The sequence below is a fragment of the Lissotriton vulgaris genome, chromosome 8, assembly GCF_964263255.1.
Source record: "Lissotriton vulgaris chromosome 8, aLisVul1.2, whole genome shotgun sequence".
Taxonomy (NCBI): Eukaryota; Metazoa; Chordata; class Amphibia; order Caudata; family Salamandridae; genus Lissotriton; species Lissotriton vulgaris.
Genome location: NC_141696.1, coordinates 1,393,796,093 through 1,393,820,362, shown reverse-complemented (window position 1 = coordinate 1,393,820,362; position 24,270 = coordinate 1,393,796,093). Strand labels below are relative to the sequence as shown.

The 24,270-nt window shown below is 46.6% G+C and overlaps 1 protein-coding gene across 2 annotated transcripts in view; it reads right to left on the bottom strand.

Annotated features, from left to right (window-relative positions):
• Positions 1-24,270, bottom strand: part of LOC147698808 (E3 ubiquitin-protein ligase TTC3-like) — a 1,930,429-nt gene that overhangs the window by 1,126,332 nt on the left and 779,827 nt on the right. For both annotated transcript variants that reach the window (XR_015299370.1, XM_086935404.1), the window contains exon 25: positions 5,536-5,600. Coding sequence is in view for 1 of the 2 variants with exons in the window: in XM_086935404.1 (XP_086791530.1) it covers positions 5,536-5,600 (65 nt within the window). In the remaining variant the exon portion in view is untranslated. The remainder of the gene's footprint in view (positions 1-5,535; positions 5,601-24,270) is intronic.

The window sequence follows — 24,270 nt, the reverse complement described above, 5'->3', positions numbered from 1 at the left end:
ATTGAGAGCCTTCTGCTCTCTGGGTCCTGAAACAAAGCACATCCTGGGTCGAGGTGGCAAGCCTCCTCTCCCAGGATGGGCAGTGTCCTGCAGCAGAATCCTGGCATGTCTTGCAGCCAGTAGTCCCCAGAACTCGGAGGACCTGCCCGGCCTTCCCTTCAAAGACTGGTCTCAAGTGAGCATCTGACTTGCTCAAGAACCAGATCCTGGCTTCAACAAAATCCGCGAGCTTACACCACTCTGCACCGGACACCCACGGCCCAAGTTCGAGTGGCATGACCCCATGACCCAGCAATCCGGACTTGGACCCAGGTGACCCCTGAACTAACTCAAGCTCCAGACGACGCATGCAGCCTCTATCTAGAGGGTCTCACCAACAGCTACCAGAGCTGGTAAGGAAAACCTAATGCCTTAGACACCTCTGCACCCGATGCCCCAGGGCCTTGGGTGGCCCAACCGACAGTGCTCAGGCAATCACCACCATCCCAACTTACATCTCCAACCGGTGGTCAACTCCATGAAGCTCCTTACCCGACCGTGCAATGCTTCTTCGACCAGAGATCTCCTATTGAAAACAGGGCACCGGACAGAGATCCAGCACCCTCCACCCAGCCACCCCAGTGCTGCTGTGGGTGCACTTTGTGTGCTAACTAGGATACCCTGTTGCCCTGAGTTTAACCCTAGGAGCTTTGCTCCCTCAACCTTGTGGCCTGCCCAAGTCCCATAGGCTAACTTTGGGCTTCAGCACTCTGCAACCAGCCGCCCTAGTGCCGCCGAGGGAGCTTTTTGAGTGCATCCTCGACCATGGAACACATCCCTAAAGAGCGTTTACTTACCTGCAAACCAATAACCTCACTTTACTCCATAGGATAGAACAGCAAGAAACTGTTTTTATTAAAACTTTTTTATATATCTTTTATCTAGGAAATGTCCCAGTGTGATATCTAGGCATATCACATTGAGTAGAAAGAGTACTCTAAAAAGTAATCAAAAGTAATCCAAAAGTAATCTCAACTGTATTTGGATATTTTACAAACCAGTACCAAATGTCCTTGTTCATCCAGCTTGCTTGTGAATCAATCTGTCTTGAAAAGTACAATTCCACTTACCTGTACCAAGTGTTACTTGGTCCTAAAAATAAAACCCAAAGAAGAAATATTTTTGATACTAACAATTTTGTTTGAGTTCAGTCTTTGAGTGTGTGACATCATTTCTTGCCTGAGTGTGTACAATAAATACCACAAACAGAGAGTAAGGTATTATCTACTTTTACCTCTGTATACCTTTGGGGATCCACTGGACTCTTTGCACAGTGTACCTTACTTTGATATATTGTATATACAGAGCCAGCTTCCTATCATGCTGCTCGATTCATTTGTGATGTTGCTGCTCACTTGAGACTTAGAATCTTTCTGATTTAACTACTCTGTATAACTTTGCACTGGGCCCTACATGGCATTTATTCTATACCGCTTGATTGAGATTTTGCAAAAAAACCTTTAATAAAACCCTTTTACTTTTCCGTTGATCTAGAACTCAATGATGGAGTGGTTGAAAGAATTTATTATGCTAATAAGATGTTTTGGCGCATGGCAAGTCTGGTTCTCCCCTTGACCCTTGCCCGGCCCATATCCTCCGGCACATCTTCACTGCCTGCCCTGATCCCCCCCTCCACCTTCTTAATAGCTCCCTTGCCGAAGGCGTAGTCCCCAATTCTTTGAAATCTGCGGTAATTGTGCCCATTTTAAAAAAACCTGGGGCTGATCCCTCTGTTCCTGCCAACTTTCGCCCCATCTCCCTCTTGCCATTCTTGGCTAAGGTGCTCGAGCGTCACGTCACCCGCGCTCTGAGCTCCTTTGTGGAGACGCATGGCGCCCTTGCCCCCCGCCAGGCCGGTTTCCGCTCCGCTCACTCCACGGAGTCCGTTGTCATCTCGGTCCTGGACAACCTCAGGGAGGGTATGGACACCAATCAGCATCAGGCCCTTGTGCTCCTCGATCTCTCAGACGCCTTTGACACGGTTGACCATACCATCTTGTTGTCCCGTGTCAGGGCGGCGGGGATCGCCCTGGTCTGGTTGTCCTCCTTCCTGAGCGACCGCACCCAGGCTGTTCGTCTGGGTGATTTTACGGCGGACGCCCGGAGAGTGCAGTGCGGGGTTCCCCAGGGCTCCTCCCTCTCCCCTCTCTTGTTCAATCTTTATCTCGCCCCTCTTATCTTCACCCTTCAACAGATGGAGGTCGTGTTATATCCTATGTTAATGCTTTTCTTTGCTATTGCTTTTCCTATGTTTGCATCCTTGCATCTAGTTGCTAGGTGATAGTAGAATGTTCTGCTCCTGATCTTCAGTTGAAGACTGGAGCTTGTTGGATGTGCACTCTGATGGATCTTATGCTGTACTTGAAATACCTGATTAAACTTAATACTTAAGTTTACCATCTTCTCCTGTGATTCCTTGGATACAACATAAATTGGCGACGAGGTGGTCAAGTCAGCATTACCCACGAACCTACGCCCAAATTTATTTTTCAAGATCTCATCAGACTTCAGATGCTCATCTTTGATTTTTGAATCCTTGCTTTTCTACAAGTTTCAAGTCTCCCATCAACCTGCTTAAAAATTGGACTCCTGTAAGATTCATCTACCTTGACTTCATATTAAAGTAAGATACTTCTTATATTATGTGATTTGATAGCACCAGCGCCTGTAATTTATCTGTGCCCTGATTGCACCAGCGGCTGCTCATTAATTGTGCCTACTTTTCCAGCTGTCACTTTCTTCTGGCTTTAAATCTAAATCTTACTATAGCCACGAGAAAATAACTATGACTGTTTATTTACTCTTTGTGATTTGATTGCACCTGCGCCTGCTCTTATCTTCTCACTGTGCCTTGATTGCACCAGCGCCAGTTTCCTTTTCATTATTCACTTTAATCTTCTTAGTTCACTATTTCAGCGGCTGTTATTCTAACTGTGCTCTTGATTGCACCTGCGGCCGACTACATTCAACTGCCAATTTCACTGCCTTTAAATTCAACCCACGAGAGATTTTTCACTTCCTCTCTCTGATTCTACCCGGTTTCTTGAGAGGCATCTAATATATATATTTTATCAGGATGTTGTTTTTGACAGAGTTTGGTCGTATAACAACACACCACACTCAACCACTGGGGTGACACCTTTCCTCTTATTAAGAGGGAGACAATCCTTTAATGAGTTATCCCCTGGTTGGGTTGTTAGCAGAACATCTCAAGGCAAAGATGTTGTTGATCTGGATCTTGTCAAAGATAAGGTTGCCTCTGCTCAGCTCAAGTCCAAAATCAGATATGATTTGGATAAACATGTAAAAGAGATTTCTTTGAGCGTTGGTGATAAAGTTAGAATCCGAAGACCGTGTAAGGCCAAAGGTTCAAAGTTTTATCCAGAGACATCTATTGTTCAGATCGGCAAACATGCTGTTAAAGTTACTGGTGGTAAGTGGTGGAGTAAAAGGGCTGTTTCAAAAGTGAAGGGCTCAGATGTTGCTTCTGTTGACGTTTCAGATTCAAACTGCATTCCCAATGTTGTTGACCCTAACACTTTGTCTCCATGTAATCTTCCTTCATGTAGTTCCAATGTGTCTGATGGAGCCCTATCATTCCTTGACAATCTTAATATTCATGAGGGAGATTCTCTTCAATCCACTGCTTTGACCAGTTCTGATGATAATAACTTGACTTCTTTAGATAAAAATGAGGTTGCCTCAAGCTCTTCTGAGGTCTCTGGTTCCTGTTCAAAATCTTCCAGAATTAAGTTTACACCGAAATATTTGAATGATTATATCACCTGAAATGTTGTCCAATTGTAAATTGTTGTTTCATGTTTTGTTTTCTCTTTATTTTTTCGTTTGTTTTATTGTGGGAAAGGAGGTGTGTTATATCCTATGTTAATGCTTTTCTTTGCTATTGCTTTTCCTATGTTTGCATCCTTGCATCTAGTTGCTAGGTGATAGTAGAATGTTCTGCTCCTGATCTTCAGTTGAAGACTGGAGCTTGTTGGATGTGCACTCTGATGGATCTTATGCTGTACTTGAAATACCTGATTAAACTTAATACTTAAGTTTACCATCTTCTCCTGTGATTCCTTGGATACAACAGGTCGCCGTATTTAACTATGCGGATGACCTCCAGCTTGTCTTTAACCTATCTTCTTCTCCCTCTTCTGTGCTAAACTTTCAATCTGTCATGCTCCATATCAGGGACTGGATGAACCACAACCACCTTAAACTCAATCCTGACAAGACCGAGTTGGTGTTGACGGGTGGTTCATCCAGCCCCTGGTCCTCTCTCTTCTGGCCTCCCTCTCTTGGCACTTCCCCAGTTCCCTCGTCCTCTGTTAAAACCCTAGGTATAAAAATCAATTCGCAACTCACCCTTCACTCCCAGGTTAGCTCTGTGGTATCTTCTTCCTTTCTTTCCCTGCGAACCATTCGCAGAGTCTCTCGCTTCTTCACTTTTTCCGCTCTTAAGCTTATAATCCTGGCCATGGTGGTGTCCCGCCTGGACTACGGCAATGCTTTATATGCCGGTATCCCCGCCTATAGCTTGCGGCGCCTACAACAGATTCAGAACCAGGCGGCCCGCCTGGTCTTTAAGCTCCCTAAATTCCACCATTCCACCCCCCTCCTGAAATCCTTACATTGGCTCCCTGTAGGTGCCAGGGTCCAATTCAAGCTTGCAACCATGACCTTTCTGGCCCGACTTGGCTTGGCTCCGGCCTTTATCTCGTCCGAGATTACTCCTTACATACCTACTCGGGAACTACGCTCGTCCTCTCAATCCCTCCTCACTGTCCCCCGTTTCCGGAGAAAGAAGTGGGGAGGATCTAAATTCGCCACCCTTGCCCCGACCCTTTGGAACTCCCTTCCCTTCGAACTTCGTACCATCACACAGTACCCTCAATTCCGTAGGCACCTTAAGACTTACCTGTTCAAAAAGTCTTTTGATTAATTTTCCCCCACCCCTCTCTGCCTATTAGCTTTGGATCCAGTTAGAGTTAGCGCCAAGAAACCGCTGGTATACGTGCGCTCTAGAAATAATTTTAAATCAAATCAAATCTGGTAACTCAAGATCAACACTAGGCAGAAGTGTCTGAGGTCAATAGTAGGGCCATCTGAAAATCTGGGGTGTCCTGTACGTTTGAGAACAGTTATGCTCTCACACCATCACAAACACAGCTACAATGTCAGGTAATCAGCATTAAAACCTGTCTCCATTCCCAGCCAACACCACAAAAATTTCACAAATGCATTTGTCACAAGAAAGCTGGATAGCTATTCTTGGAAAGAAATCTATTTTTCTTTGGATATTTTTGCTTTTTGGGGCTCTGGAAAGCTGTTACTTTTGATCACTGGAGGGACGTCTAAACAATTTAACACTATTTAGTTATCCACTGTACTTGAAAATCCAACGTTGATCATTTTAACCAAACCAAATGTTAAAAGTACAAGTCTTAAAAAAATGTACATTGCTAGAATTAGATTCTAATTAAGACTTACCTTGAATTATTTTGTTTAATTATAGGTTTTCGAGAGGCCTTACATTTTGTAAGTTTAGTTTCACCCTACAAAAAAGGAAAACAAAACTAATCACCTAATACAATAAATGGCATTAACTAAAGTCACCAGTAGTAACCAACAGCCCTTTATATAGTACCAGCAAGAAAGGAAAATGCTACTTACCAGTATGCATCAGTTCTTGGCATGTAGGGCTGCTGACATTCATATCTTAGCTTTAGATCACCGCCTAGTGTTGGGTCTGGATGATTGCACCTTGTTGCATTGGAAGAGTCTTCGAAGTATCACGAGATAGGTGACTCCTCCCCTGGACTACAGTGCGCATGGGCATCTTCTCCATCTTCAGATTGTTTTTCGCCATTGTGGCAAAGATGGAGTATAGTAAAGTAAGAGATGACCATGTAATGTATGTAAGGAAGATAACCATGCAGGTGTGACAGGCACCGGGGAGGAGGGTGGGCGATATGAATGTCAGGAGCCCTACATGCCAAGAACAGATGCATACTGGTAAGTAGCATTTTCCGTTCGAGGCATGTGGGCTGCAGAATTCATACCTTAGTATAGACTGTATAGCAGTTTCTATTCTCTCAGTGGTCGCCTGTACCAGCTGCAGTGGTTTGAAAAAGAGTTTTAAGGACAGCCTGGCCCACAGCAGCCTGTTGCTTAGCTTGCACGTCAACACAGTAGTGTTTAGTGAATGTGTGTATGGTAGACCATGTAGCTGCCCTACATATGTCTTCTAAGGGAATATTTCCTAGGAAAGCCATGGATGCCCCCATTTTACGTGTGGAGTGTGCTTTTGGGGGAATTGTCAAAGTGCGCTTTGCCTTTTGATAGCATATTTGTATGCATTTAACTATCCATCTGGCTATTCCTGATTTGGAAGTGGGATTGCCCTTATGTTGTGGTGAAAAAGCTACAAATAGTTGCTTTGTCTTTCTGAATGATCTTGTTCTGTCAACGAGCTCTTTTAACGTCAAGTGTGTGTAGAGCTCTTTCAGCTACGGATTGCGGGTTTTGAAAGAAAACTGGCAAATTTATGGACTGATTGATGTGGAAAGTGGATATGACTTTGGGCATAAATTTAGGGTTTGTACGAAGCACTACTTTATTGTGGTGTATTTGCATGAAAGGTTCCTGAATGGTTAGTGCCTGTAGCTCACTCACTCGCCTGAGGGAGGTAATAGCAATTAAGAATGCCACCTTCCATGTTAAGAATTGTATTTCACATGAATGAAGTCGTTCGAAGGGTGGTCCCATGAGTATGGTAAGTACTAAGTTTAAGTTCCAGACTGGAGAAGGTGGATGCCTTGAAGGGATAACTCTTTTGAGTCCCTCCATAAAAGCTTTGATGGGTGGAATTCTGAATAGGGACACGTGTTGTCTGTTTTGAAGATATGCTGCTATAGCCGCAAGGTGTAGCCTTATGGATGAGTATGCTAGGTTACATCTCTGAAGATGTAGCAGGTAACATATTAAATTCTGGATACAGGCATTCAATGGATTGACTTGGTTATTGTTACAATATATTACAAATCTTTTCCATTTAGTTGCATAGCATGCTCTGATAGTGGGACGCCTTGCTTCCTTGATAATGTTCATACAGTCTGGAGGCAAGTTAAGATATCCGAACTCTAAGACTTCAGGAGCCAAATCGCAAGGTTCATCGGATTGGGATCTGGGTGTCTGATCTCTCCATGGTTCTGTGTTAGCAGTTGTAGCAAGAGGCACAGCCTTTGGTTTGGAACTACTGAGAGTTCTAGGAGCGTTGTGTACCATGGTTGTCTTGCCCATGTGGGAGCAACCAGGATCATTGTGAGAGATTGTTGCCTCAGTTTGCGTGCCATTAATGGGATCAGTGGGGTTGGTGGAAAAGCGTACGCAAATCGCCATGACCAGTTCATCCATACAGCATTGACTTGTGACAAAGGGTGTGGGAACCTGGACACGAAGGATAGGCATTTTGAGTTTTCGTTTGTGGCAAACAGATCTATGTCTGGATGTCCCCACTTTTGGAAGAATGGCTGGAGAACTGGAGGATCAATCTCCCATTCGCGTACTTGCTGACTGTGTCGGCATAGTAGGTCTGCTATCTGGTTGTCTATTCCTGGGAGGTGTTCTGCCAGGAGATAGATGTTTTGTGGGATTGCCCACTTCCAAATGCTCTGTGCAATGGTGAGATAGTTGCAGAGAGTGTGTCCCCCCGTTTTTGGATGTAGTACATGGCTGTCATGTTGTCCGTTCGGATTAGGATAGTCTTGTTGTGCAAGTATTTCTGAAAGGCTTTCATTGCTAGGAATATTGCCAGTAACTCCAAGTGATTTATATGTAGTGTCTTTTGTTTGACTGTCCAGAGACCTTGGACTGTATATTGAAGGAGATCGGCTCCCCAGCCTGTCAGTGATGTGCCCGCTGTTAGTACTACCTGTGGAACCGGCTCTTGGAACAGTCGCCCCTTGGAAAGGTTTTGTGGGTTCCACCACTGCAGAGAGCGGTAAGTGCGACTGTCTACCAACACCAGGTCTTTTAATTATCCTCGAGCTTGGTTCCACTGGCGTGCTAGGCATTCCTGTAAGGGGCGCATTTGAAGTCGAGCATGAGGAACAATAAATATGCAGGAGGCCATCATGCCTATAAGCTGCATGAACACTCGTGCTGGCAGGGAGTGTTGTGGTAGAAATGTTTGAATAAGAGATTGAATGCTGGCTATCCTGGCTGGATTTGGATATGCCTTTGCTGTGGAGGTGTCTATTGTTGCTCCCAGATATTGGTGTATGTGGGAGGGTTGCAGGTGTGATTTTGGGTAATTTATTGAAAAACCTAGACTGTGCAGGAGCTGGAATGTCTAGGAGGTATGGTTGGCACACTGTTTCTGAGTTGGCTTTTATGAGCCAATCGTCGAGGTAGGGGAACACATGGATGTGTTGCCTCCTGAGGTGTGCTGCTACTACTGCTAGGCATTTTGTAAAAACCTTTGGTGCTGTAGTTACTCCGAAGGGAAGAACTTTGAACTGATAGTGTTGACCCTCTATTGTGAACCGGAGGTATTTCCTGCGAGCTGGATGTATAGGAATGTGAAAGTATGCATCCTTGAGGTCTAATGTGGCGACAAAGTCGCCTTGCTGTAGAAGTGGGAAGACCTGTTGTAAAGTGATCATATGGCAATGATCTGAGAGTATGGATTGGTTCAAAGTTCTGAGGTCTAATATTGGTCTGAGAGAGCCGTCTTTCTTGGGGATGAGTAAGTGAAGAGAATATACCCCTGTCCCTTGATGTTGCAATGAGACTGGCTCTATGGCGCCCTTTTCGAGCATGGACAGCACCTCTTGTTGTAAAAGCGGGATATGTTACTTTGACATTGGAGGGGGTTTGGGTGGTATGTTGGGTGGAATAGAAATGAGTTCCAGGCAGTAACCATACTGGATAATTTGTCTCACCCACCTGTCTGTAGTGATAGCATTCCAGACTGGTAGGAATTGTGTTACTCTGCCTCAGACTGGTGTTAAGTGGTCTGGAGAGAGTGTTAAGAAGTCACTGTTTGGTGGCGGTGGAGGCTTGGGTGTTATTACCACGGCCTCTGCCCTTGTTATTGTTCCCACTATAACCTCCTCTATTGGAGCCTCTAATAAATGTGCCTTGTGTAGAGATATTGAATGATGATGCAGTTTGAGATTTGTTGCCTCTACCTGTGTTTCGAAAGGAGGAGCGACGAAAGGAGCTTCTAGACTGTTGAAATTGAAGTGCCCCCATGGACTTAGTGGTGTCAGTATATTTTTTCATCTTTTCCAAGATGGTATCCACCGCAGGCCAAATAAGAAATCCTGGTTTATAGGCTGATTGAGTATGGTAGACTGTACTTCATTTTTTAATCCTGAAATGCGGAGCCAGGCATGCCGGCGTAACAATACACTAGTGTTGACAGACCTAGCGGCTGTGTTAGTTACATCAAGGGCGCATTTTATGGATGCGTTAGTGATGAATTTCCCGTCCTGTATTAGGTCATTTGCTTTAGATTTATGGGGTTCTGGTAGGTGCTGTGATAATCCTTCCAGTTCATCGTAGTGTGCTCTGTCATAGCGTGCTAGGAGAGCTTGGGTATTGGCAATCCTCCAGGTACTCGCTGCCTGAGAGGCCACTCTTTTCCCTGAGGCTTCTAAGATTTTAGACTCCTTGTCAGGAGAGGGAGCATCACCTGTCGTCTGTGAATTTGCTCTCTTCTTAGCATTAGATACTACTAGGGAATCTAGTGGTAGCTGAGTCCTGATGTATGATGGGTCTTTAGGGGCCGGTTTATACTTCTTTTTAATTCTTGGATTGAGGACACGCGCCCTGGCTGGGTCCTTAAAGATGTCTGGTGCGTGCTTTAGTACTCCTTTTAGCATAGGGAGTATACGTAAACTCTTCTCTGAAGTTGGGAAGGTGTTGAATAGAAAATCCTCCTCTATAGGGTCAGTGTGCATGTGAACCCCATGAAACTGAGCTGCTCTGTCCACTAGTTGGTTAAAAGCAACAGTGTCGTCAGTAAGAGATGGCTTTGTGGGGTATGGCGAGGGATCAGGTATGGGTTGAGTGTCCTATAGGTCATCATTATCATTATGGTCACTCCATGTGTCATCCTGATTTCCTGGATCGTCAGGTTGTGTGAAATCATCCTGAGGATCTCCCCCCATGTCTTCTTCCTCATCATAATGTGTAGGTGAAGGAGAATATGGAACAAAAGGCATGTTAGGCGTGAAAGGAGGGGGTGTGTAAGGTCTTGAAGGGGATGTGCCAAACTCCTTTTTCTTAGGAGGAACCGGAGAAGGGGCTTCAGTGTCCAGACTTCTTTTGTGTGTCTTGTAGACCGATGTATGTCTTTTATCAGGGTCTATATACAGTCTGTGTTGTTCTGGGGGCTCGATGACCTTTTTCGGCTCGACGGCGTTGTTCGGCTCGACGGCCTTGCTCGGCTAGACGGCCTTGCTCGGCTAGACGGCCTTGCTCGGCTAGACGGCCTTGCTCGGCTAGACGGCCTTGCTCGGCTAGACGGCCTTGCTCGGCTAGACGGCCTTGCTCGGCTAGACGGCATTGCTCGGCTAGACGGCCTTGCTCGGCTAGACGGCCTTGCTCGGCTAGACGGCCTTGTTCAGCTCGACGGCCTTGCTCGGCTTGACGGCCTTGTTCAGCTCGACGGCCTTGCTCAGCTCGACGGCCTTCTTCGGCTCGACGGCCTTCTTCGGCTCGACGGCCTTCTTCGGCTCGACGGCCTTCTTCGGCTCGGTGGCCTTCTTTGGTTTGACAACCTTTTTCGGCTCGACGACCTTTCTCGGCACTGCTGCCGGTTTTGAGACAACAGCTTTTTTGTGCTTGACGACTTCTTTGGGTCTCGATATTTTGCCGGGTTACGAGGAACCGGAGGGCTTGGGTGTGGTCTTCGGAGCAGAGCCAGAAGGCAGGGCTTCTGAAGCAGTGTTTCGGTCACGGGCTAAGGCTTTGAGGCAATGCTTTGACCGGAGCCTTCGGTGGCGGTGGAGGCGGGGTAGGGGCTTTTGTACTCACGGTTTGCCCCGGTGTGATCTGGTCATCGGAGTCCGACTGGTCCTCTATGGTGACAATCTCCAGGTCGTCGGAGCCCTCCGCCTCTGGAAGTTCATGTTCGTCTTTTATTATGTTTTCTGGATCTGGATCTTGTGCCTGGAACTGCATCTCTTGTCGAGCAGCTCTTTGGTTCCGGATTGTCTTCTTTGACCGGAACTGAGCACAAGCTGGACAGTTGTCTTCATTGTGGTCAGGAGATAGGCACCTGTTGCATACTCTATGCTCATCACTGTGTGGAAATTTAGATCCACACTGTGGGCATATTTTAAACAGGGTCCTTTCCAACAGCAAGAGGCCCACGTGGCGTTGAAAAGGCCCAACGGGCCGCATCGACGACCGGAGAGAAGTGGAAGTGTTGTTGAGTCGACGGGAACAGAGCGGAAGACAATACCAACGAGTAAAAGGGTTTAGGCCTAGAAAGTTTGGGAAAACTTCGATATCGAAGCTGGAGCTGTCGAAGTGCATCCAAACCAATGGCGGAAAAAAACAATCTGAGATGGAGACGATGCCCATGCGCACTGTAGTCCAGCAGAGGAGTCACCTATCTCGTGATACTTCGAAGACTCTTCCAAGAGAACAAGCTGCAATCATCCGGACCCAACACTAGGCGGCGATCTAATGCTAAGATATGAATTCAACAGCCCACATGCCTCGAACATATGGTTCAAAGTATATGAAGCACGTTCAATGATTTCATGTAAAGATTAAAAACAGATGTAGGAAAAAAGGTTTAGGACTGGAGACATTGTTCATAATGTTCTGGAGTGAGGTGCTACCAATACCACAGTAGTTGTGTACCTAGGCACAGCTAAAACCACAAACACGCACACAAAGGTGGTTATTTCCATGGATAACAACGCATAAAATATAGGTCCAGAGACACATACAACTACATATGAACTCAAATAGAGCACAGATTTTCTTTCTAGCTCCAATTATTTCCACCTGCTAGCCAACGCAAGTAAGTTATCTGAGCCCGGGGGATGTAGTTCATTTGTTCCAAATTCACACTAGGGTTGATATCGTAACCCACATGTTCTTGCTGAAAATAAAGTCCCTTCATTTATGAACAAACAGAGATTCTCCCACTCAAGCCCAGGTGGGGCGTAACTCTCCTGCCAATGACGGGATCGCGTACGTGATGCGATCATGCCAATGGCAGGCTGGGACCCAGAAAACTACTCCCTGGTTTACCTGGGGGTGTGGAGAAGGTTAAATACAGCCCCATTTCTGCGCTCCTGGAGAATTGTGCTGAAAATTAGATGTTCTTTAAAAGATGAGAAAATGAGCTTTCGAAAGAATACCTTCTTTTCTCTGCAAAGCGCAAAGTGATCACAGTAGGATTACACCAGGGATATCTAGTAGAGGGAGCGGCCTCTTGGACAAAGACATTTGCTCTCCCTCAACAGCATTAGTTTTTCTGTTCCCCCATAAGGGGGATCCGAGTACCAACCCCCAATCTGTCCCATGGGGGAGAAGGAACAGAAGAACAAGTTACTTACCATCAGTAACGCCTTATCTAGCAGAGACTATCTAGCCGCAGATTACTTACCGTAGAATTATCCCCAGGCGTCAACCTGGATCTGGAAATATCCATGAGCAGTACACTTCTGTTCTGGTAGGTGGCGTTGTATAGTTCCACGTGACGTCGTCCACGCAGAAAATGACATACACGGTGCCTATATAGGTGCAATCCCTGGGGCGTTGATGCAAGTTTCTTTTTGCAACTTTCCCCACCAGGAGCACAGAGCCATGAAAAACACAGACCACTGCTGTGGAAAACTAGGACACTGAAAGGGAAATAGCCTTGACTCTAGAAATCTGTTTGCTTAACAGGAAAGGTCAGTGGCTAGATAGAGTCTCTACCAGATAAGGCATTACCAAAGGTAAGTAACTGGTTAATAAGATAGAGGCTTCTAGCCACAGATTCTTTGCCTTAGAATAGATACCCAAGCAATTCCTCGTTGGCGGTGGGTCTGCGAAACAGTTTCACACTACAAAGCCTTACAGGACCGAACAGGTAAAGTGCTCCTCCCGTTGTACCGGACTGTCCAGGCAGGAGTGCTTGGTGAACGTGTGTAGAGAAGCCCACGTGCCTAACAGATGTCTAGTACCAAAATTCCACGTGCTAATACAGCAGTTACAGTCTTAGCTCTGGTGGAATCAGCATGCAAACACTCCGGGGTTTGCTTCTTGGCCAGTGCGTAGCAAATTTTAATGCAGACTACGATCCATCTTGAGATGGTCTGTTTTTGCACAGCCTTCCCCTTGGCTCTGACGTACCCCACACAAAAGAGTTGGTAGTTGTGAGAAAGTGTCATCTTTCTTCCATGTTATGCCTCCACCTTTTGCTGCATTGCTGATGTGCTTTGACTAAGTGTTCCCTGGGCTCCTGCCAACCAGGTGCCCAGGGCCTGTGTTCCTTCCCTAAAACTGTGTTGAAACTAAAACCCAATTGGCATCTCTGGCCACCTGTCAGCCCTAAGTAAATGGTTCCCTAGGTACCCAGGGCATGGTGACCAGGGAAGACAACTAAGGGCTGCAGCACTTATTGTGCCACCCTTAAGGGCCCTGTACCCTGAAACACACACACTGCCTTTGCAGGCTGAATGTCTTGGTGCAGAACTAAACAAAGAGTCAAGATGGCACACATCCCTGTGTGCCATGCCCACAAGCACACTGCCCTGGCATCCATCAGTCACCCCTCTAGCTGGGTGCACTATGCCAGTGGTGTGGGCACAGGTGTATGAGCCCTGTGCCCCTACAGTAGCCACGGCCATTCCTGGGCACTGTAAGTGCAGTGCTGCCATTAAAAGCATATGGTGCTGGGAGGTTGTCATTATGAACTCCACAGCACCATGATGGCTTCACCGAAGACTGAGAAGTTTGATATCAAACTTCTCAGCACATTAAACCCGCACTGATGCTAGTGTGGGATTTAATGTAAAATGCACGACAGAGGGCATCTTAGAGGTGCCCCTGAAACCTAACCAACTCCCAGTGTCCTGGCTGCGTGGCTACTGAGGCTGCCACCACCAGACATGTTTCTGGACCCCTGGGTCGAGAGCCTTCCACTCTGAGGCCTGAAACAATGCACATCCTGCGGCGAGGTGCCAAGCCTCCTCCCCCAGGATGGACAGGGGAAGCTTCAAAGGCATGCTGACTTTTGTGAGCTTCTCCAGGCTGATTGCTGAACTCAGCAACTGGCCCCCACCGGTTCTGACCCCCACTCTGGCAGTAAGAACGGCGGGAAACCCTAAGTGAGGAAATGGGGTGTGCCAGCGAGGTGAAGAACAACTCCGGGCTCCGGCCATCTTGAGGATGGGAAGCCCTGCCCAATCGGAGATAGACCCCTACCCCCCTCCCACAGGAGAGGGGGGACAGGGGGAGGATAGGGGGTGTACTCACCCCAGGACAGGGACCCATTGGTCCCTGCCCTTGCCCTACCTGTAACGCCCCTAAATTTAGTATTTAGGGGCACCCTGAACCTTCCTTCCTCAGATCCCGATTGCAACAAGAAGAAGAACAAGAAACAAGAAGACCTACCGTGCAGCCGCTAACAAGAGGACAACACCAAATGACTTGGCCCCAGAACCCTGTCAGGCCCCTGCTAAACCCCAGCGTCTCCTGCAGACAGCAACCTCAAAAACCCAGGAGGACCTGCCTGCCTTCAACCTCTAAAAAGACTGGGAATCCCATTAGCAGTGTTTCTGCTCAAACAGCAACACCCCTGGTGCCAGCCAGGAAGCGCGAATCCAGCCCACTCTGCACCCGACGAGTCCGGACTGTGTCTGAGTGAACAAAGACCATGAGGGCTTCCCCCCGGGGTCTGTGACCCGGAGTTCAGTGCCCAAAGACCCTCCTCAACGAACCAGACGACACCTGTAGCCTCACAGCCAGGGACCCCTCCAACCGTGACCAGCTGAGGGTAAGATTTCCTGACACCAAAAGACACCCCTCTGCACTCTGCGCCCTGCGGCCCCCTGTGCCTTCCTCTGGGGTACCTTCCTCTTCTTCAAGATCCCAACTTACCTCTCAAAGTGGTGGTCGCACCTGAAGAATCTCCGTCCCGAGCCTGCAACCTTTGTTAATTTTTTTACTCTTCCATTGATTAACATTGAGCGGCCGATGGCTCAAAAGCACCCTGCACCCAGCCGCCCAAGTGCCGCTGGAAGTGCAGCAACTACTCTTCTTTACTTGCCCTGAGTAAGTGACCAGGAGCTCAGCTCCCACAACCACATGGCCAGCTTACTTACAGCCACCAACCAAAGGCCCCCTATCCTACATAGGATAGCATTGGGACTACTCTCTCTGCACCCGGCAGCCCCTGTGCCGCTGAGGATGCAACAACTGTACCTTTCCGACCCTGAGAGACCCCGGAGTCTATGCCCAGAACCTTAACTCTGCCAGTCGAGTACTTACCTCAAAGCTGATAACTTTTTCCTTCCATAGGATAACATTGACTGGTTTCACTTGGAAATTCTTCAAAGTGTGGAGTTTTGAAACTTTAAAATATTCATCTAAAATCAGCCAAATAACGAATTCTGATTTACTCACCTGTTATCAGGAGAGAGCCCAGTGCTGTATCGTTCAGCCCAGCACTGAACCTAAAAAGTAATTATAACTGTACTTACCAGTAACTTGAATTTCCTTCAATAGGATAACATTGCTTGGTTTTCACTGAAAAGTTTCTGTGTGAACTTTGAAAATACCATAATATTCCTTAAAAATCACTACTGTAACCAAAACGCTTTTACTCAACACTGTTTACAGGAAATGTCCCGGGACTGAATCTAGCATCCAGTCCTGTGGTAAGAAAAGTAATCTATAAAGTAATCAATTGCATTTAACTAGAAATTCCCATTGAGCTCAATGTTTTATTGTGTTTGAAATTGTGTTGCATATTGCAACCATTGTAGCTATTGTACTTGAAAAGTCTATTGCCTATTTGAAAAGTATTTAACTAAAGTTACTCATTCTGAGAAAAGTATATTTTGATACCTTGTTGGTTCTAAAATAAAACAACTATATCTTTTGATACAAAACAATTGACCTAGAGTTCAGTTCTTGAGTGTGTGAGACCATTTGCTGACTGAGTGTGTACAACAACTGCTTTACACTGTCCTCTCATACTGTCTTACTGCTCGACCAAGTTACCACTTTAGAGAGTAAGGTTATATCTAACGTTAGCCTCTGCCAAACCTCTGGGGACTGTGGACTCTGTGCACACTGTTCCTTACTTTGGTCCAGTATATACAGAGCGACTTTCTTACAGTAGTCCACCTGGAACTCTTTTGTGTGGTCAAGGTAGAACGACAACCCTTTTTTGGGGTTTAGTCAATGGAGGGGTTCCTTTTCCTTAGAGGGGTGGGGCAAAGCATCAAAGGTAGGCAGGGTGATGGGCTGGCCTATATGAAAGGTAGTAACACCTTTTGGCAGAAAGGTAGTGAGGGAGACTGGGACGGTTGTTTCGCAATGGTGTCTTTATTTTTAGTTTGTTGCATATGAATATATATTATGTGGAGTCTTTCTGAAATTATGGGGATTTGTTTTATATCTTCTTTTTTGTCTAATTCTCAGTCTCACGATGTGGAGGGACCCCCGGAATTGTGTATAAAAGAAATGCAGCTGTAAGAATTTATTCAGGAAAATATCAATAATCACCCTACACCAAATTCTTAGGTGCTCAGGCTGGAAACTATGAGTTGCAAGGGATAAGTAAGAATAAAAGAAGAGAGACAGATTTACAGGCGTGAGGAAGAGAGAAACAGATAACCATTCTGTCCTCTCTTTTAACTGATATTTTCCTTCCTCCCCTTATTTGGGGTATGAAAGACGACTATCTCTAAGAGTCTTGGGATTTTAGGGGAAACAAAGATATGCTCAGGGGATCCAAAGGTTTCCTCAATCAGTTGCACTTAATTTTAAAAGAAAGGAAACAGTTTATCTGCTTTTCTACCCCCCTTGCCGCCTGGGAGATGAAGTGCCTTTCAGTTCTAGGCACATTATGTAAATGAAAGAAATAAAACATCAGAGTAGCCCCTACACCAAACCCCATCGTGTGTAAAGTCCGCTCCCAATCCCTCCTTCCTCTCTACAAATAACCCCAGCTACCCATGCACTCACACGCTCCGCCGCAACTATCCAGTGTTGCGGCGGCAGTACAGCATTCTCAGGAGAGATCGACCAATCTTCTGACCAGGACTCGTTTTCCTCACTGCTGAAAACGGATCCTTCTGATAACTCTTGCTCTACCGGACTCATTGGTTACCGCTGCCTTCTTCTGATTTGCGGTATCCAGAAAAGCATTTCTCTTTTCTCGGGCCGCTTCGGTCTCATCTCTCCAGTGGTATGCTTTCTCTGGCTCCCCTTCTGTTTTCTTCTCCCTTTTCCTCCCGCCGGCCTTCGCAGGATTGATTCTCTTCTTCATTGAACCGCCTCATCTCTGTTTAAATAAACAGCCGCCTTTCGGTGGCTGTGATACGGGCGGTTGAACCCTTTTTCCCTTCCTTTTGCAGGTTTCCTGACTAAGTACATCGTGAGGACGGTGTGGCGATATACAGGTAAGGTAGAGTCCCAGGTGCTCACCCTCTCACAGGTAGCTCTAGTGCGAAGAATCGGCTTGTCTGGGAAAACGGAGAGGTACAGAGGCTTAGATGAGAAAACCTGGAGCTCAATGATCCTCCAGGCAGATGTTCTCACCACTAGGAAGACCGTTTTGAGAAGCCTGAGAGGACAGTTGTATAATGGATTAAAGGGAGCACACATGAGAAACTTGATTACCAGATTGAGGTCCTACTGAGGCATGATAAAGGATAGAGGTGAAAGCCGATGTTGAAGACCTTTCAAAAACCTATTTACAACAGGGCTGGCTGGTCTGGTAGCCCCAAAAAGGCTAAGATGGGAGAGAGATAGCCCTTTAATGTGCCCAAAGCAGACTCATGCTTTCTCTTGCCCAGCAGGAATTGAATGACCTGAGAAAGGAGGGGTCAACTTGTCTTTCTGCCAATGATGCACAAACTTGCCTAGTGACATGTGTATACTGTCTTGATGGACAGACATCTGGCTGCCAAGATAACATTGCACACTTCGAGCGAAAGGTCGAGAGCTGTAAACTGTAACCGCTCAATCTCCATGCATGAAGGAGTAGCGCTGACAGCCTGGCATGGAGAACCCTCCCCTCCTGCTACGATGGAAGAATCTCTGGAAGAGGCAGCCTGACTGGAGTACCAATGGCCATGCTCAAAAGCTCAGGATACTAAACTCTGAGTCAGTCCAGAGGTACAAGGATGACTAGGGCCCGGTCATTCATGATCTTCTTGGGAACTATCAGCAGGTGTGGTATAGGCTGAAAGGCGTACTGGAGCCCTGAGCTCCACTACGAGACAAAAAGCGTTTGAGCGAGAGAAGGCTAGGAAAGGCCAGCACGAAAACCTACTGACAATACGCTTTTTCGACAGAGGCAAAAAGATCCAACTGAGGCACTCCCCACTGCTGAAACAGACCTTGAGCCACCTCCAGTTGGAAATGCCATTCATGATCCACTAGGCATCAATGACTGAGATTAAGGCGAGCCCACCAATTGTTGAACCATCAGGGATATGCCCCACATCCCAGACATTTGTAAAGGTGCAACGACTCTTGACAAAGGGTACAATGTTAGTTGTAATACCACATGGCGGCTGTGTTGTCCGTCAACACCTGTTCCAGCCATCCACTGATTGAGGGTAGGAAGGACTTCAATGCTAGCTTGGAGCTCCAACAGGTTTACTTTTGTATTTATTTATTTAGTCCGGATTCTGCCGGAGACCAGAGTCCTCTGATCTACACCGCTCCCACATGGCCGCTGGATCCCAGAAGTGACGCATATGTCACTACAATCAGCTCTGGTTGGGGAAGGGAGAGGTGTCTGCCATTGACCCAATCGCAGTTGCTTAACCACTACTGCAGGTCTTTTGCAGATCCCTCTGTGCTGTGCCCACTGGATCTTCAGGTTTTTACTGCAGAGCCCTCATATGCCAACCGGCATGTGTTACAAGAAGGATGCAAGAGGCCATGAGGCCAACAGCCTCACAGTCTGTCTCACCGAAATCCAGAACAGAGACTGAAACATCAGTATCATAGCCTGTATATCCTAGACAATCCACCCTGGAGTATAGGCACGAAACAACACTGTATCCAGAAAAGCTCCTAAGAAAGGGAGTGTCTGATATGAGTGAAGTGTGACTTTGGCACGTCAATAGTGAACCCCAGCAAGTACAGAAGGTTCACCATAGTCTGTAGTTGGAAGATAAACTGTTTGGCGTTAGCCCGCCTTCAACAGCCGATCAGTGAGGTAGGGAAAGACTGCAATCCTTGACCTTTACAAGTGAGTTGCAGCCACCGCCATCACTGTTGTGAACACGCCAGGGGTACTGAAAAGGCTTGAAGGGTGCAATGTAAACAAAAAGTACTCTTGGCCGACGTGAACTGCATGCAAAGCTTGAGGACCGGCAGAATGGGGATGTGGAAATAAGCATCCTGTAAGCATAGCAACACCATCCACTCTCCTGGACCAAGGGCGGACAGGACTTGCGCGAGCATGAGCACTTTGAATTTCCCCTTTTTCAGAAAGAAATTAAAAAGGGGCAAGTCTAAAATAGCACAAAGGTCTCTGTCCTTCTGGGGCACCACAAAGTAGCAGGAATAGCAAGCACGACTAACTTCTGATGCCGGTACCGTCTCTATAGCTCCCTTGGCCAAGAGAGATAACACCTCCTGAAGAAGCAAGGAGAGATGGTCCTCTGTAATCTTGTCACAATAAGGCAGCATGGGGGCGGGGTGGTCACAAAGGGGAGGGAAAATAGCCTTTGGGCTAGCTGCATAAGCCAACAGCTAGATGCTTTTGACCTCCAGTGGTGCAGGTGATGGCGTATCCTGTTCCCCACTGGCTGCCCAAGATGGTCAGAGGGCATACTAAAGGGGTTTGAGGCTGCGGTTGCTGGGAGGTATTGGACTAGCTCAACCTCTGGCTGCCTGTTCCATGTGGTCTGTGGGTACCGCATCCTCAGCTAAGAAAAGATTATGCATTTTGTTGGCCTGGGTGGCTGGGCATGTAAAGACGAGGTTGGAAGTCCCTCTTGTGACCACAAAAGGAATGGAAGGAGGACTGGGAGTGGTGAGGGGCCATAGAAACACCCAAGGACCTGGCTGTAGCTCCGCTGGCCTAAAGTGCTTGCGGTACAAAAGGGGGTGGTAATGGACGGAGCATGTGAACCAATCAAACACTCACACCCAGTCAAAAGATATGGGTTTAATCCATCACCGTTCTTTAGTCCACTCTGCCACCCCAGTTCAGACATGGCTATATGCAAATCAGTCTGACCCTGTGCCTCATGGGAACAGTCCAGCCCGAACTGCCAAGCCATGCCTTTCCTGGACCGGAAACAAGCTTCCGAGGACCGGTTTCTGGCATTCCAGCCGTCTTAGGCCCGGCTTGCTTGAATCCCTAAAGTGCTTGAGCACAGAGTCTGCCTTCTCTTCAAACAGAGAGCCATCAAAAGTACATGTGCAAGAAAGAGACCTCAACATCAACCGAAAATCAAGTGATTCTCACCCAGACGTGGCACTGAAGGGCCACAGACTATGAAATTGCTCTGCCCAGTGAGTCATGAGTATCCAGCCCACATTTAAAGGTGAACTTGGCTGTGTCCCTCCCACCAGCAATTGCTTGATAGAGTATGGCTCGGGCATCCTCCAAGACCAGGAGCAGCACTTCCACAACCGAGTCCCAGATGGTATAGAAGTATTGGCTCAAGAGGAACTCAATGTTCGGCAACTGCAGTGTTAGGCTGGCGTAAGAGAACTTTTTCTTCCCAAAGATAGCCAGCTTTTGGATTCTCTGTCCGGTGGGGTGGCAGGGAAGGTGCTGGGGTAACTTTGATTTGGAGATGGAGGCCTGGACAAACAACGGCTCTAAGGTAGTGTTGGAGGAGCGTTTACAATGAGGAACCGGATAAAGTTTTGAGTGCGTATGATCTGGAACAGAAAATGAGTCTAAGAGGAGAGTTTCACAATTCTTGAGTGCCACCTTCCTTGCCCTATACAACCAATCTAACTTAAGCAATCAAAGGACACGTAAATCATCACAGGGAAGTCACAATACAGTATGATGAGAATTTACCCTATCAGAGTGAGTGATTGGAAGAAGAGATAATGGCAGAGCGGAATGATTCAATGCAATCTTATATAAGTGAGTGTCAGACACAGATATCATCAAAGTATGCAATACCAAGGAGGGATAGGAAGAAAACAAAACAGCAGAATATGAAAATCAGAGAAGTCTATCCTAACCAAAGATAAGGCAATTATCTAATCCAGCTGGGGGAACATCAAGTGGCGTGCGGTGCTGATTGAAGAAACTGGGGTCACATGAGGAGGGTAAATGGCTGCGGCCAACTATCCTATACACAGAAGTCCCTGTGCAGGGCTTGGACCAGGCCCCGCACAGGATATCAGTAGGATATCAGAAAGGCCTTCACTGAATGGAAGTAATGCTTCAGTAAGGACAGCTCCTGGCTGAAGTACCTCTGTCAAGCGGTTTGCCTCGACTGCCACTTAAAGCAGCTTAAGGTGCATGACTTCAGCCACCCTAAGCAACAACATTTCAAATGAGGCACCCTCCTGCGTAACCATGTAGGAGAGTGTCTCTAAAAACAAGATAAATGTTAATTGTAATCCAATTGCCAGGGACTTTAGCACCCCTGCAAGTCCAAAGTAAATGGTACCCCTGGAACCCAGGGCATGCAGCATGCATTATGCCACCCTAGGGGAACCACACACAAACTGCATGCAGACTGCCATTGCAGGATGTGTGAAATGGTGCAAACCATTCTGAAAACATGACATTGCCCACTCCCTGTGTGCAAGGTCTAAGTACATAACATGTACTCTATGCGAGTCACCACTACAGCAGGCCTTTAGAGCCCTATATTACATGTGAGGATACAACTGAATGAGCAGATATTCCCCTGTGATACCTAGTTCCATTACTAGTCACTGCAAGTGATCGGAAAGCCATTTTAAAGGTATGTACTGGGCACTGGTCATTAGGAGTTACCGAGCTACATAATCGCTTCACTGTAAATGATGGTGTTTGGCATCAAACACCTTGTCTTTACAAATCAATACTGATGTCAGTATTGGATTTATGAAAACATACACTCATATTATCCTACAAGTCACTTAGTGTCTTGGCTGAATGGTACCTTCCAGCTTGCAAACAAAGGCGAGTTTCTGACCCCCTGTAAGGGAGAGCCACGCTCTCAGATGTCAGGAACCATGCATGCTTGGCAGAAGGGGTTCACATCTCCTTCAGCAAGATGGCTGGCGATTAAGCATATCAAGGCCAGAGGCTTCAAAACCTCAACCACCATTGATGTCTAAATTCCTATAAAAAACACTTCATTTTCATATATTGGTCTCGGATTTCATAATGCTTAACACTCATCTATGCTAAGAGTAAGCTGCTCAACCACACTACCACAAATATAGCACTGGGGGTTATTAAAGTAAGCCCTGTCAACCAATAAGGGTCGTCTGGACTTTTTGCATGGAGACCCCTTACATTGGCAGTACTACATAAAAAGCCAGCTTCCTGCAATCCACGGTAAAGGGAGAAACCAAGCCAGTGTCAAGGGAGGAGTCCAGTCCATTGACACCTGCCTGATTGTCTTCATGATCTTTTAACTGGTATCCATAAGGGTCTGTTCTCCCATTGTTCCACCAGCGCATGCCTGTCATACTAGTAACGTCAAAGTCAAAAGTAAAAAATTAGCTTTATTCGATTTTGATTTAGAAAAATTACAAAAGCACAAGTAAAAATACATGATGAAAATTAATAAAAATTCATACAAAAATACAGCATTGCAGCTCAAAAAAGTTTCAGTTCATTGTTGATCGACATCTAATTACACTTTTTAAAAACATGGCGACTAGGTACTAGTAACGTTGTTGAAAACCACAGGAGTAAAACCCATAAACCAGTTGAGATCTGGGTAAGTATATGACAAAAAACAACATCTCAAATCGTATAAATGGCAGGGTCAGTTAGATCAGTCTGCAAAATACAGGACGTGGAGGGAAAGAGGGCGACTCACGAATTTTTTTTCCAAAATGTGCGCATCATATATTTGGAAAATAAGTTTTCAGAAGCGGTACAGTTGTATCAGCACTGTAGATACGAATTACATAGGCAGCCCAATTTGGATTTGGTGCACAAATGTGCTCGTGACACATAAGTGGCGACGCAAGTGACAAAGTGTAAACTGCGGAAAGGCGCGTGGTGACATCAAGTGAAATCTGTTGACTGGGTGTGAGTGTTTGATTGGTTCAGATGCTCCGTCCATCACCACCCCCTTTTGTACCGGTGTGTTGGAACTGGAGCAGATGCCAAGGATGGTCTAGGTGACTCGATCAGCACCCGACAGGTGTTGGGGGTGAACCCGCCGGCAGAAGACCAATAGTGCCCCCTCCCGAACCTGCAAGCACTCAAGCATAAATGGGCGCACAAATATGAGGTGCATGGCCTCATAAGATTCTTGTAACTGGGTGGGGGTTGCTCCAGTTTTTGGAAACTCTGGGAGGCGTAGAAACAGCCCAGGCACAGACTCCAGCACAGAGCTATGCCCTGAGTGCCGATGCTCCTTCATCCCCTCAAGTGACTTCAACGTGCATGGCAAAGTCAAAGATCTCTTCAACTTCTTATTATTCTTGCGTTAGTGGGACTTATCTTAAATTTCTGATAAACTCGACTAAGATGATGAGCACTGAGTGGTTCTGTGACCGATCTAAGGACCTTAATTTTGACTGAGATCTTAAGCGATGTGTTGTCGCGCAGAGAAAAGCTTGAGAGATCACTATCTTAAGGCCTTGGGGTGCAGGACATGTCAATCTACGTAGGTCTTGGCATTGCGGTCGTGCTCCAGACACCAAAGGCACACCAAATGTGGGTCAAGCACCGACATCTGTCAGTGACAGTCAACTCACAGCTTTAAGAACAAGTTACTTACCTTTTAACACTTTATCTAGAAGAGACTCTTTCTAGCCACAGAAACTTTACCTTAGAGTTACCGCCAGCCTTCAGAATGGATCAAGAACGTA